At 38.6% G+C, this 15,505-nt stretch overlaps 1 protein-coding gene across 3 annotated transcripts in view; it reads right to left on the reverse strand.

Annotated features, from left to right (window-relative positions):
• Positions 1 to 15,505, reverse strand: part of TRPC3 (transient receptor potential cation channel subfamily C member 3) — a 33,398-nt gene that overhangs the window by 4,283 nt on the left and 13,610 nt on the right. For all 3 annotated transcript variants that reach the window (XM_015624270.2, XM_015624268.3, XM_033513590.1), the window contains exons 3-8: positions 11,280 to 11,465; positions 6,617 to 6,781; positions 4,318 to 4,534; positions 2,982 to 3,215; positions 1,705 to 1,969; positions 993 to 1,188 (exon numbers count right to left, since the gene is read on the reverse strand). In XM_015624270.2, the coding sequence (XP_015479756.1) occupies positions 993 to 1,188; positions 1,705 to 1,969; positions 2,982 to 3,215; positions 4,318 to 4,534; positions 6,617 to 6,781; positions 11,280 to 11,465 (1,263 nt within the window). The remainder of the gene's footprint in view (positions 1 to 992; positions 1,189 to 1,704; positions 1,970 to 2,981; positions 3,216 to 4,317; positions 4,535 to 6,616; positions 6,782 to 11,279; positions 11,466 to 15,505) is intronic.

Genomic DNA, 15,505 nt, shown 5'->3' on the forward strand with positions numbered 1-15,505 from the left:
AGATAAAATGTTATTTTTTTGCTAGTAAGACTTCCAGCAGGTCTGCAGAAATGCAACCACTTTACTTAGTCTATTTTAACCAAATTTCAGTTGTCGCTTTATGGCAACATTTCATTGAGAATACATAGTTCAAGCACATGAAGCATTTAAACAAGCATAATTTTTGCATCAAGTGAAAGCCAACATATAAACTCCCTGCTATTTAAAGTGGAGCTTTCAGGGGTTTTTCAAGTCTTGTTTTTCTTATTAAAGTGGTCACATGAGTTTGTTACTTGCACAAGTGTTGAAGTATTAGACTCAAGACAAAAACTGGCTTAAAATGGTAGTGCTCACAGCTTTTTACATAACCAGGACAAGCAAGTCTGATTTATAATGCAGTATAGAAAACAAAAACTTTGTGGAACTGAAAAAATGGTGTTAAATACTAACAAACTTATTTTGTCCTAATACACTCTTACCAAAGTATTCCAAGGCTAGACTATAACTAGTTTTCTCCTGCTGAATTCCCTAACATTTCCCAGAACTCACTGAAAAGGCTGGGAATGACATATCCATTTGTACACTATGTCTTAGATTATCCTTCTTCCTGTTTGTGTGGGCATGTGCTGGCGCCTGTGTGAATGTAGTACTCTTTGAACTCATGATCTGGAAAGCTGGCACTCTAAATGCACTTTTACTTTCATTTCAGCAGCCTGAGATTTACTTCTGAAACCCAAGTATCTTCAATACTCTATGTTTTCTGATTTGTTTTTTAATCGGAGTTGGATGCCAAAAATAATGTGTGTACATGGCACGAGATAAACTTGTTTAGATCCTGTGAGGTTCTGCAGCTTGGCTGAATTGTTAGACAAAGTCAGCCTTACTTTATACATCCTGTGATATCCTTTCCTGTGGTAATCTCTTGTTTGTACTCTTTGCCTATCACTGAAATAATTCCTATCAATTCTGCCCTTTTTTCAGCATAACAGAAGAGAAAAACTTGAGAACAGAACCTCTATTTCTTGATATGAACTGTTGATCATAGCAATCAGCATGTTGAGCAGAACCACCACCATTGTGACGTTGTAAATGCCATAAAGAACATAACCAATGTTCTCAATGAATTTGTGATCGTATTTGAGGACAACAGAGGTTACTTCAGACAAGCCAAATATCGACCAAAATAAGGTCTTGAAACTTTCTTCCACTCTGTAGGAAAAAAAAAAAAGGAAGGTATTATTAGTAACTACACAGAGAAATACCTAAGTTGTGTTTACAGTCACTGATAAACAACCTCAATTTATTTGTCTGCGAATCAGAGCACTGATCAAAACAACAAACATGCAAGGAAGCATTTTTCACAGCACTTTCTACTTCTCCTCTGTGCTCCACCTATCCATCACAGCTAATAGAGCTGTAACAATACATGCAGAACAACATGAACTAGAAAGGTATTTTATATCAAGTAATATTCTCTTCCAATTGGTTGCCCACCAAGAAGTCTGGGTGATTGAAATATATACAGGTGAAATTATTTCAGGCTGAAAGGAAAGCTTCCATTATACAAACAGGGAACAATTGGTCTTTTGTGTTCTGCTCTCTGAGGTCTTCACTTTTATTTTAATGCTAAGAGAGAGCACACAATATCCCAGAGACTTTGTTATCTTAATGAAAAACCTGAACGTTTTGATTGGCTTTTTACTTACAATGAAACCTCATACTTACGTTGTAAAGGCCGGGTTTAGTTTAGCTCCAAGGTAGTAGGAGTACAGTATGAACATTCCAATCATAAATGCAAGAAAAACCATAATAAAAAGGACCATAAACTTGAAGATGTCCTTAACAGTCCTTCCAAGTGAGATCTGCAAGGGCCCAAAACTCTCATTTGCAGGCAGGATATACGCGATCCGAGAAAAGCTGAGAACAACAGCAATTGCATAAAGGCCTTCAGATATTATCTGAGGATCAGATGGGAGCCATTTATCTCTAGCTGGAAGATATGAAATACAGGGGTTACTCATTTATCACAATCTTGAGGAATAAATCTTGATAGGATTTTTCCAGTAATGTGTCTGAATTTAGTTGAGACAAATATTTGAAGAGTCTAATAGTTGCTGCTCTATTCCTATTTCATTTAAGTCACAAATTATGAATACGAATTACATTACTTTCTGTTAGAAGAAAAGTAACTTGAAGAAACATGAAATTTTCTTCTGCAGTTTGCATTTTAACTTGAGCTAGACAATAACTAATTCCTTACTGCATCTTTTAAGGTGAGCTATCTTAACAAGCACTACGGTAAAGCTGGGAAATTTATTCCTATTTGGAGTTTTATTGATGGGAAGTGTTGCCTGATGAACAATTTCATTTATTAGTCACACCAAGCTTTTGCTTTTCGCAGGATATAACCTAATTCCCATAGTGACCATAAAGATTTTTGCCAATTACCTCAAAATAAATAGGATTGTGGGTTTTACACACAATGTGCACAGAAACAATTGAGTTATACAGAAATTCATAAATTACTGTGTGAATTCATGCACCATCTTAGCAGAGATTGAACTGAAGTGTATTTCATATCAAAATACCCTGTGTTTCTAAATGTGTATTTACATATGCACAAGTTCAGATTGGTTATTGAAATTAGGATAAGTAACAAAACCAAGTCTGCTGTTATAATATATTTAAGCCCATCCTAAAATACAACGTCAGCAGCCTTTTCTTGTGTTGAAAATACAGATTAATCACACCTTTATTGACAATTTCTGCACTGCAATAAGTATTTAGTATTTTATTCTACTTAAGCAGACCTTAACAGGGCCAGCATCCTTCCTTCAGGAGGAAATGCTGATAGATGTTTATGAACATTAATAACTATGAAACAACTGAACAAAAAAAAAAAAGGGGGTCAAATTCAGCTCTAGGGTAAAGAGAGGCTTCTAACTGCATCCTTCAAGCTTTCCTATGATCAAATGTGTTTGTTTGAGAAAAACTAAGCTCACCATAAGTAAAATATTCAATTTCTGGAGGAAGTGTGACCTCAGAGAGGTCGTTCTCCTCAATGTAGTTGTCCACATACTGTTGTGCTTTTGTGGCCTGAAGGAATGCCAGGAGCCTGGCTGTGAAAGCAGCAATGAAAATGGACAGCATCCCGAAATCCAGAACATTCCATAACTGCAAGATGTATTCCCTGGGTCCTTCCAGCCACAGCTCTTTGCATTCTGACCACATCATCCCTGCAACAAGAAATGAAAAAGCACAGCAATGTTTGCCAAACAGTTGTCATTTAAATTCCCTGCATTCTCCCATTTCATGGAAGTGGGTGATACCAGTGGAGCAAAGATTCACTTTTTTGCAGTATCACAGCATCATCATCCCCTTCACTAAGGTTATTCTCTCTTGGTTTCCACAGGGTTGATCAAATAGTAAGGTATTAATTGAGATTAATTAATGGAAATATAGTTCAGACATCACCCCATCAGAGAGGGCAGAGTAGAGCCTTGACTTTGCAGTGAAAGTACTGTGGGCTAACAACAAACCCTCTGTAATTCCAAAGGAGGGAAAACAAAGTGTGGGGAAAGAGTTTCTTTCTCTTACTTTCTTACCATTTACATTCCTAAGCCACTTCTGAGTCAGAGAGTTTAATTTTTCCACAAGAACACAGGTACCCAACAACACAGATGACCCAATATAAAAAGGGCACAATTATAACACTATTTTTCCACTTTACAGAATAAGATGCTTTTCAGCATAGAGAGTGGAATTTGGCTATGTGTAATTCATTTTTCTTACTTAAACTTCTTCTCAGAAATTAATTTATGTGGATTTAATCCAGATCACAGCCTCACCATAACCATGAGATGCAGTCGCTGTGAATCAAGACTTTTTACTTGATTCAAAGAGGCTTCTTAGGGAAAACAAAAACCAAAAAATAACAAAATCACAACCCCAAAAACTTTTTATTGTTTCTCTGGCTGTGTAATTAAAAGGAGCTGCTGCTGCTGCCATCCCAGCCACACTCAGAGCAGCCACACACTGGACTGGAAAATCCCAGTCCTTGCCTTTTGTCAAATAAAGAGTATAAACTGCAACTCCCAAAAGGCAGCATGCAAGTGATACTCACCTCCATACCCTGACACAGTTTAGGATAATGCAGTGATTAAACCAGGAGTTACAAATGATTCCAAATCTGTCCTCATGCCCTGTTTACCTGCCCTAAGGGTATAGTGGTTGCCACACATGGCAGCTGGATCAAAGGTTTAGGACCTGGGCTTCTCTCCTCCCTCTCAGAGTTTCTATTTGCAGGAAAACAGGAAGATGAAGGGGCAATATACCTACCAAGAACCCACACCATGATCAGCATTTCTGTCCAGGTGAACTGGGTAGTCTTCACCCTAAAGATCTGCTTGGGGTAATCAGTAACAGTGACATTTGGCAGTGTCGTTATGCCCTCAAATCTGTCTGAAGCGTTGAACACCAGCAGGCCTAGGAAAATAATGAAGGATGCTGCATGTGCCACAAATTTCATAAATGGGCTTCGAAGAATTCTTCCAAGCTGCAAAGGCAGAATGAAAGCAGTCACTCAGTTTTGTCAAAGAAACATCAGGCATTCCAGAAGTATAAATGGGCACTGAGAGCTCAGGAGAGCCAGAAACCTCATTCTTAAAGGATATCCTTCCAATAGCACTCAGCTGTGATGCTTTGCCATTTCAGACAAAAGGCTCCCACAGGGAGCCTCACAGAGTTTGTTGTCCTTTTAGTGAGTGCTCATGTTCTTCCACAAACTCTAGATGGCAATGTTTGAGGGGAAACACTCTGAGGAATTGCAAATGTACAATAGCAGTGACCAGGAAGAGTTTGTAAAGCAAGCCCAGGGAAAGATAAATTATTAAAATCTCCAACTCCATCAAAACACTTTCCCTAACAACAAGAGTGTACCATGAACTTTTCTATAACTATAGCTCTAGGAAAAATTAGTTGTTTTCTTATCTCTGGCTACCATATTCCATCCACAGAACACACCTTCAGAGCTCTAAGTGCCAAATAAGTGCATGTGTCTATTAAAACTAACCACTGTTCCACAAAACGGACTAAGAAAAATAGAATCAAAAATATTAGTGATTTTTAAAATAAATTCAGCAGGTTTAATTCACATCTGCACCTGGTAAAAGAAAAAAACAGCAGCAGTAGGGGCAGTCTGTCTGCACCAGAAGAGGGGACCAGCTGCTTCCAGAAGACCACATGAGCTTTCTTATTTCAAGGAATTGTTTTCCTTGAAATTTGGGTCAGCTACTATGAACTAAGCAAACCAGCACACATTAAACTGTATTTACTACCTGGGCAAACAATCTCATGTTCCCTTCCTGCTCCTGACCTTTACAAAGTGTTTTGTAATTGCAATATCCAACAACTGACCTGACTGTATAGCACTTTTATTTGACATGAGCACTGAGGAAAAACGTCAGACGTTTCTGCTACTGGGAATTAGAGCTCAAGGACAAATGTCACTTTTCCATGTTAGACACCAGCTAAAAATATATTAACATGTTCCTATTATATGGAGCTGTGAGGAATAGATTTACTAAAGATATTAATGGAAAGTGACATTTCAGAGGATAATGAGTGTAACAATTATGCTATTTTCATAAAGGTTTATCTTTCAAGTAAATAAATATTTAACCCAGAGAAAAGATCAAGTTCCCTTCAAATATGTAGATGAGAAAAACCTTATCCTCTTTGAGGTTAACTAAAAGAATGAAATATAAAAGAAACTCACATTTCTTTGCTTTACATATGCTAAGGAAATAAAATTGAAAGACGACATTCAGCACAGGAGTAAATGTACTTAAAATTTTTTTAAATGTTAATGCAACAGAAAAATCTTCCATCATCTGATTTACCAAAGATCTACCAGTACACCTGATTTGCAAACAATTCATGTGCTACAGACCATCAGGATTTCAAAGAAACTGATGTTCCTTTCCTTCTGAGACCAGCAGGAAAGGTGGGAGCACTCTTACACTTTCACATATTTTTAAAAAGGTAAGAGTTTACAGCTATGCTCTTTTACAAATATGCCCCACAACGTGGTCAGAATGATGCATTTAATTTAATTTCTGCTCTATGGTTCAGCTGGCAAACAGACCTCCTAGGGCTGGTATAACAAATATTTTACTTAAGATTAAGTTCTGCATCAGTAAAGTCAACAGATGTTCTGCTAATGGTTTATATGGGAACAGCATGAGACCTTAGGATGCCACCAGAGGAGACTTAATAAAGAATCTGAGCGGTGACTTTCAGAAAATCCATGTTAGCAATGCAAAGAAATGACACAGCAGAGACAGTGAGGTGAGCACAACCTAGGGAAATTTAAAAAGGAAAAAAAGCTCTCAGAGAAGGTTATTTTTCTTTCCTTCAGCTTAATGCTAATTTATGTTCACACTTCATCATTGTGGTCCCTCTTTACAGTGCAAATAACAAGAAAACCCTTAGCATCCTTTGGCTCAAGGTTAGAGATGGCTAAAAATATCATTAATTAGTTAAAATTTGGAAGCAGCAGAAATTGCATGTTGACTGCCAGAAAAAGAAAAGCAGCCCCGAGAACAGCACAAGACACATAATTTATAAAATTCAGTACCCTGCTACATGGTGCAATCCAATAACCAATGGCTAGAAAGGGAAGGCCCAATGCCACAACCAGCACCACCAGACACTTGATAGCTATGGTCTGCTCCCGTAATCCTGAGAGATTTTCATACCAGATTGTCAGTAGCTGTTGCTGACAGTTTGGATGGGCCACAAACTGCAAAGAAAAAGAAAAAGAAAGAAAAACCAAGACATGCTGTCATTAATAGTAAGTGTTACATGACTGCTACAGGTCTAAACTAACACCAGATATTTAAGAACCATGGGTTTTTTCTCATTTCCTTTAAAACAAAGGTTAATAAATATAAAAGAAAATGCCACACATCACAAGAGCATATGGGACACCAGTTAAGCACAAGGGTGAGCAGCCTGGTTTTCACAGCAGTTTAAAGAAATTTGGTAATACACTTGTCAATAACTAGTGAATCAGAATAAAGGAGGCCAGGTGTTTCTCAAAGAAGAGTTTGGAAACAAATCTGATAACTGATAATTTGTGTTGGGTTAAGAGTGAGATTTGGTATCTGTTGGATATACACTGGAAAAAAGAATTAAAATACTGTAAACCTTGGATACCCATTTTATTATCCCTTGTACTCTGCAGAGATCATTATGTACTACATACACTGTTGTTTGCCAGGTCTTGCTTGCAAAACTCTATTAATATTCCAAATCTCATTAAAAAGTGCATAGAGTAGTACAACAGGACAGACTTCTTGAAGAAAATCAAATTAAATCATTGGCAATGAAAACAGGGAACCGTAAACCTCTCAAGAAGAGCAATCTAAAACTGGTGCATGAACTTTAAAAAGGGAGACAGTCTTCATACTATAACCTACTTTGCTGTAAAATTAAAGTCCCTAAGCATTCTGGGGTGTGATGCATTAAGCAGTTATTTCACATATTAATGCAGCTGGTACGTAAAGTGGAGAGGCCAAGAGAAATAAATAAAGAGATTGTAAAAAAAGTCCTTTAAGAAATTAATGTTGACTCAAACTGCTTCTGTTCTTTTTATTAGGCTGTCACCTTTGAAGCTTATGCACCATAAAAACTGCCAGCCTGGCCCATTTGAGAAGAGATTGGGTTTTTGTGTGTTTGTGCATTCTGACATATGCCCCCAGCCTCTTCTTTTGCTAAGATAAATTTCATTGTCAACTCAGGACATCAAAGGGACAAATCCCACAGCAGATTAACTGTGGACAAAGGGAGGAAAGTAAATAATTATTTCAAATTACAAAAAGACATTTTAAAAATCAGGCTTAAAACTGTAGGGAAGAGGAGGGAAGAAACACCCACATCATTTCTTCTGTTACCACAGGGAATGGGAAGAAACAGTAAAGGAGCTTTAAGAAAGTTTACCCAGGGCTGGAATCAGCCCATGGACCCTGTGGCACCTCACCCAGAGCTCTGTGCTGGTTTATTCTCCTGATCTATCAACATTTTGATCTGACACTAAGAGGAGATCTGCTATAATTTACAAAAAAAAGAAAAAAAAGAAAAAAAAAAAAAAAAAAAGAAGGAAGATTTAGTGAATAAGATGCCAAGGGTTATGGGCAAGTTCTTCTCTGGCAGTGAGTCTAAAGGCTCTTGAGAGGATCTTAGCAACTTGTTTAACTGTTGGCAGCTGCACAATGTGCACCACTTCCAAGCCCTTGGAGCAAGTTGTGTCACTTCTCATCCATAAAAGCTCTGAAATTCATCCCTCCTCTCTCAGTCTTTACTGAAATACTCAAACTTGTGATTATGTTGGTTTTATTTTCAGCAACTTTAAACTGTGCCCACCCCTGTTGTGTGTGTGTCTGTATTACCTGTATTTGCCTGCAGCTTCCTCTCCTCCAAGGACAGTCGGTTCACACCACATTCTAGCTACTGCTCACATCATCCTACAGCCTTGTTCTTCCTGCTTTTCTCCTCTCACTCTATTTTCCATGCAGTTTCTCACTGTTCATTACATATGCTGAACTCATTATCACATGTATCTAATACTTTCAGCTCCAAGCAGAACACCAGTGAACAAAAATGATGCATGAGAACAGTATCTGGTCACTAAAAGAAAAAATATCCCAATTTTAATGTAGCTGCTTTTCCAAGCATAATTGACAGTAACACTTCTGATGTTTTCAGTTTCATGACCGTGAACCAAGTCATCAGTATGTAAATATTTTTCTGTATGACTCAGAGTGATTATGTTATTTATTTCCACCATCATAATGGCCGGGTTTAGATGGAGCAAGAACAAATCCTGGCACACTCTGATAAACTAACACACAAAATACAAAGAGAGTTTTGCATCTTCTTTCTTATCTATCAGTTGAACATTTCAGGGTTTGAAAATTAACTCCTGTGATTTTATTCTAGCTCTTATTGACTTCACTTGGAAATTCCATCATGATTTTTATCTCAGCAAGAACTGCCGATTAGTTGGGCCAGTGTCAGCTCTTCTCTGGAATTTTGTTGGCCGTCTGAAGACAGAGTTGAGACACAAAACCAAAAGCATGACTACAGAACTAATTCAGCATACAGAGCAAGACTAATTTGTTTTCTTTTTCTTTTTTTTTCCCCTCCCCTAATTCCCTTAGTCCTTCTCTATTGGGGCTGCAGTTTCAGTCTGAACCTTAGCTTCAAAATCACATCATGTTTAAAAGATGGGCTCCACTTCAGTGCTGTACCTAGGGCATTAAGTGCAAGAGTTTCATTACTAATAGAATTAAAAACTCCCTTTCCCTAGCAGTGAAGTTCTGAGCACATTTGCTACTTGTCATATGTTTTTTCCTGCTTCTCCTCCCTATGGACAGGACATAGGCTCATTAACTATTTCATGGACCTGCTGCTCTGTTTGTCTACACTGCTGGTAACAGGGAACTGACCTGGATGGACCTGACCTGGAAGCACAGCTAGAAACAGAGAAAGTTAAGGAAACAGGCCACATCCTTGTCTGCTTCCTATAGTGAGAGTTGAAAAAATCCCATGTGGAGTTCCCACATCTGAATCTGTTCCAGTCAGGATATCACTAGAATCTGTCACAGCTCTGACAGATCAAATCCCAGCATTAAAGGACCACCACGACAGAGGCATTTCCATCCTTGCCATGCCCTGTGTAACGGCCGCTTCCAGGGAGCTGCACTTGTATGAATATGGTAACAACTGTGCAGCAGCTGTTTCCTCCCACCAAGAGCATTCCTCTTGTAGGTTCTGAACTGTATTTGTCATGAACTGCAGCCAGCACTCCGAGTTTCTCTCTTGTAAGAGAACAGAACAAGTTTGCTATGAGAAATTTTATCTTTTTTTTTTTTTTTTCTTCACTCTTTAGATTTCTGTTATTCTTAACAGATCTGTGTGGCCCTTTGCTCAGCAGTGAATTTCATCAGTGACAACAAACTCATAAAAGAAAACCACAGCCTTCAGCGTGAAAGCTGAGACACGAGCCTCAACAAACTTTTGGTACACATTAAACTGCAATAGCATAAGGAATGTGTATATTTAGACACTACAGCACACTTATGCACTTCGATTTTTTTTTCCCCTGTTCCAGTCTTTCAAATTAATTTAATGCTTGTATATATTTACCTTGATTTTTGGTAATGAATATGCACTTATCTGCTGTAGACCAATTCTACACTGGAAATGATGATTTGCTGCTTGGGATCTGTGTTTACAATTTTTGTCATCAATCTTGTGGTCATAAACACCACCAATCCCCAGTTGTTCTGGTAGAGTCCTTACAGTTCATTTTATATGGCAGATTGGCTCAAGAGGTGGCCACAGAACACAGGGTTATTTATTCTGAGAGACACAAGGCTTCTTGTGGAGATGATGAAACTATAATGGCTGTACGGAATGGAAGTGATACTAATCATGTAAATAGGTAGCTGTAAATAATACATAGGCACTGCTGTATTTCCTGGCTCCTCTCACAACAGGACACAGTATTAACTATTTTCTGTGCTAGCCTAATGTGGGATCTTGAGGAGAACAACATAGCAATGCAATAAAAACTACAGTGAAAGGGTATGTATTTATGTCAAATATGTGATGCACAGCTCCATTTTTCAACACATAACACAAAATACAAATTACTTTGAGATACGCATCTACTGAAAACACTTGCCAAAAACACAGGTACAAAGGTGAAGAACTGAAATGAATTGATCAAGCAGCCACAGACATATTACATGCATTTCCAGGGCTGAGTTTTAAAATATTTTTTAAAGGAACAAACACGGTTAATGACTTGGAATTTCCCACTACGACACACAGTCGCAGATGAGCTATGTAGGGGTTGAAACCAACACTTTCACCAACACAGCCTTCTCTTTGGATTAGGTATTATTGAATTGACTAACACAGCCTGAGTGCCTCTGAGTGAAAATCTGGCTCTACTGAAATACCTTTTGGGTTAATCAGGAGAAGGATCTGACCAACTGTGCAAAGCCTGGCTAGCGCACCTCATTTATGTCATTACAGTCTCCCGCCACTTCTCAGCGGTGGGAAGTAGATTAAACTCAACTCCTTCATTACAGTCCCCTTCTGCCTTGTGAGAGTCTTGATTACTCACACCATGTCTCAGTTGTGCCTCTGACCACGGGTTCACAGCACCTGCAGAAGGAGGAGGTGGCACTGCCCTCCTGCCACAGCGTCTGAGAGCTGCGAGGAGTTACCTTTTTGACTTCGTACTTAATGGCCAGCTTCACACGGCTCAGGGACGCTCGGTGCCTCTGCGCTTCCACCGGCTCCGCGTTCAGATCCCCGTTCAGAATGGCCTCCACCTCTTCAGAGTCCCGGCACAGATCCAGGACACCAACCACGAAGTCCTTGCACTGCATGGACAGCTTGCGATAGTCGTTCTGCAACAGGAGGGGGACAGAAAACGCCCGTGACAAACGCGCTTCGGAGTCAATGGCGAGGAAAAAAGTCCTTCATTTTTAGCCACCTGTACAAGTGGCTAAAAATGAAGAGTTTGATTTTTACTGTGTCAGGTTTGGAGTGTATCAGATATTAGAGAATTTCTGTACAAATCATTTGTTCTCTGACACAAGGTGAACACCTAACAGCAGCTGTTTGACAAAGCATGGGAACAGGAATGTGATGAAAATAACCTGGATGGGCCACAAGTGGCAGCTGAAAATATAAGAATTTATATTCTTATATATTCTTACTCTTAAAGCAGGACCAGGACTATGAAAAAAGTAACCTCACTCTAGCAAAAACTTTGCTGACAACTAATGAAATAATTGCCTCTGAGGCTACAAAATCCGTTTAGCTCTTTCTACACTGCTAAAGCAACTGAGTACTCATTGCTCTGATGTACACCAGGTCCATTTTCCCCTCTTTCCTTTTCCACCCTCTGCTTCCCCACCTTCCCTTGGAACTTCTCACACCCAACAATTGGTACAGTGGGTTACAAAGTAACTGCACAGAGTAACTGCAGGACAAACTTGGACCCCAAGTTTGTGGGCAAAATACCTATACAAATTTCCTATTAGAGTGCTCTGGAAAGAACAGGAGAATTCATCTTCCATACCTGTTCAGTCTTTCCTAGGACTACCATATGTGTCAACATCAAATATTTGCTTCTCTCTAATCTCCTTCCTCTTCTGACAAAACATTAGTGGCTACATTTCAGAATGTTTAGCTAACTTTGCAAAGCATGCATGTCTGAAATTTTGCTTGTACTTTTGTTTATACTTATAAATGTCTCCCACCACCTCGGTGACATTACCTATAAACTCTCACCTTGATCTCTGCTTCAGCAGAAATCTCAGTCATCAATTTTGTGTCCATGTCCTCTCAGGCAGATTTCTAGAAATTCCATATCTGAGATGCGAGGTTTCCTCATGTGAGGTTACAGCTGGAGGAGGAAACCTGACTGAATCTGCCAATTTTACCTTCAGTGCTCAACTAGAAACAGCACAGCCACCTTTTTAAATTATTCCATAGCTTTTCTTCAGTTTTGGTTTTCTTTTTCCTCCACCAGCCACAAAAACACTAATTTGAGCCCTCTGCCTCTCCATTTTTTGTGTTTCACTGTTAATTTCCAGACATTGCCTTTTCAAAATCACTTTTTGAGGGTGCAGATTTTCTCTTCGAGGTGCCTGTCTTCTCAAAAATGTTTCCTTACTGCTTCTGCCCTCATAATTTTCTCACTTAATCCCTTTTTTTTTTTTCTGAAACCTTCACTTTTTTTTCCTTCCCTAAGTAATTTACCTCCTTGTACTGGTAGTTTTGCTAAATTTTCAACTTAGAAGCTATATAATGGGACAGAGAAACTAACGTGCTCTCAGTAGTTTCAAATTCTTTTGAGAAATGATGGGAAAAGAGGATGCATAGGGTAAGTGCAAGAATCAGCCACCAATCCCATAGGTCAGATTCAGATATGAATCAAAATGAAATGCTACTGGAGACAAATAAATACTCCTAGAAGTTGTGTTATTACACAAGACTAACATCCCTGATACAGACTTGGAAACAACCAGCCCTAATCATAGACCTTAAGCAGGATTCTGTTATTTCCTTTGGTCACAGAGGACAAATTAATTCAGTTGCCAGTGAAGCAACAGGATGTAAGGTTATTTTAGATTTGTTTTTGGTAGCCAAGGAGAACAGGACAGAAGAACCAGTTATAAAAATAATACTGGGATGTGTAAATTCAGTGAAGGGATAAGCAAACTTATGTATGACCAAGATTTAGGACTTTGAAAAAGGCTAAGTCTCATTAAAAAGTTAATCAAGGGAGTGATTAACATTGCTAGCATGGAGGTCTGGATGCAGATACAGCTTTTACACAAAATGTGATTAGATCCCAGACACTACAAAGATAAAAAGCTTGCAAAAGGACACTCCAGGATGGTGGCTAGAAAATAGCAGCTGTCTTTCTGACAGCCTACTCAAGAAAGAGCTTCATCACAGAGGCCAAAACTCTAAGTATAAACTGATAGAATTCAGGTTATGGACAATATTAAGCAAAGCACCAGGAGGTGACACAATGTAAAAAGAAGATGAGGATTTTATACACTGAAGAAAAAGGAGAGACTGAAGACAATCCAATGAAGCCTAAGGCAATACCATGCCTTCAGTTTATTCAAGTCCTATGTTGTTTATATTGTTCCCACAAAAGAATTCCTAAATATTGATGAGAACTCAAACACTCTTCCTTAAGCATCTAATTTCAAGCAAGAGTTGCTTGCTTTCACTACAGCTAAAGGAAGCATTTACTAAAGGAGGTGGCTGAGCAAAAAACCATGAAAATCATCAGAGACAGCTTAACATTAAATCAACAGGAATAAGACTGACAATCAACTTTTCTCTAACACTTTAAAGCAGCTGTAAATCCACTATTCAAAGTGCATGGGAGGACTGCAATGACTGCAGTGATTTCAGTAATAATACACCACAACTAACATTCTTTCTCACCTGCATTTGCAGGCACTTGTAACTTTCCCAAGAAAAATAAGTATTTGTTTTACTATTATTTGTATCTAACCTACAGTCTAAAGTGGTATCTTATTAAGGTTTAATAAAATTTAGTGCAGATGGTTTTGTATTATTCAAGTGCTTTAATGACAACCCAAATTCTGTCTTTGTATGATTGAACATGGCTGTCCAGTTGCAGGGATAGGCTGCAATTACAAAATGTTTTCTCATTCTTTTGCTAATTGTGAAGAAATAGAAGAAGAAAATGTGGATTTCTAATAGTTAGGAAATAACAAGAGTTATTTCCATGCTTTTCATGTTTGCCTACCACAAGAGTTACCCAGATTTTTTCTAACAGCAGTAGAATAACAGTAGAAACATGAATGACACGTTTCTTCATTGGTAGATACACCACTTACTTATAAAAGTTATGCTTATTGCCAGATAAGATTAACAGTATAATGGATGAGGTTTTATTCTGTCAATTTTAAGGATTAAATACAGCCTACATTGCTCACAAATGCTGTTATGAGAACTGAAAACCAGCATCTGCATTTTTAATATCCCGCTCTGGCTTTGAATCTTACAGTAGGAAAACTTGTCAGATTTCCCTCTTCAGGTCTTTATTTACCTATGTATTAGCAAATCAAATTTACCCCAGTCTATCTGATTGCTTTACCGAATTAAACAGACAAACAGTACCCGATTCTCAAACAACCTTCTACCTCAAGGGTGCTGTGTGAATATCAGAAATTTTAATCTATGGTCCCAGCCATCCAAATCACCTCTGCTCACTCCTGAGAACATACAGATGAAGCCACCAGATCAACACTAACAGTTGTACAAATGTATTTGTAACATAAAAAAATATCAGCCTACACCCTGTGTTTCCCAGGTTCCACAGCTGACTCCAGCACATACAGGACAACTGATGACGACTGGAGCTGCAAAGCTGCATCTCACAAGCAGTTTCAGAGGACTTTGACACACATCAAAAGCTGGATCTCAGCCTGCCCAAAATTCTGTGTTCTGTTGTCACTCATAACATCAAGCACTGCCTTGTGAATTCACCTGGAGTCTTGACAAAGAGGGTATCAGTCTGTGTGCAAAGAGCACACAAACAGAAAACCTTCAGATGATTGCACACAAGATTTGTAAACACTGCAAAGGAAATTTATACTGAGCAATCACATGCAGTCAAACAAAATGTAGGGATCTGTGGTTCTGCTACAGGAGCCACACTCCAAGTTCACGAGTAATGCACAGCTAATTCACAGTCATTATACTGAATCTTAAATTTATGTTATCTGCTAAATGGCCACCTTGAAATCACATGTACGGTGAGTTTGCACATGTAACTGTATATGCAAATAAAGCACATAATTGTGCTAATGGTTATGGATCTGGGCCCTGTCCTTTCAAAAGCTGGGCCTAAACCTAGATCAAGCTTGAACACTCTTTGTTAGTTCAGCTG

This window comes from Parus major, chromosome 4, assembly GCF_001522545.3.
Source record: "Parus major isolate Abel chromosome 4, Parus_major1.1, whole genome shotgun sequence".
Taxonomy (NCBI): Eukaryota; Metazoa; Chordata; class Aves; order Passeriformes; family Paridae; genus Parus; species Parus major.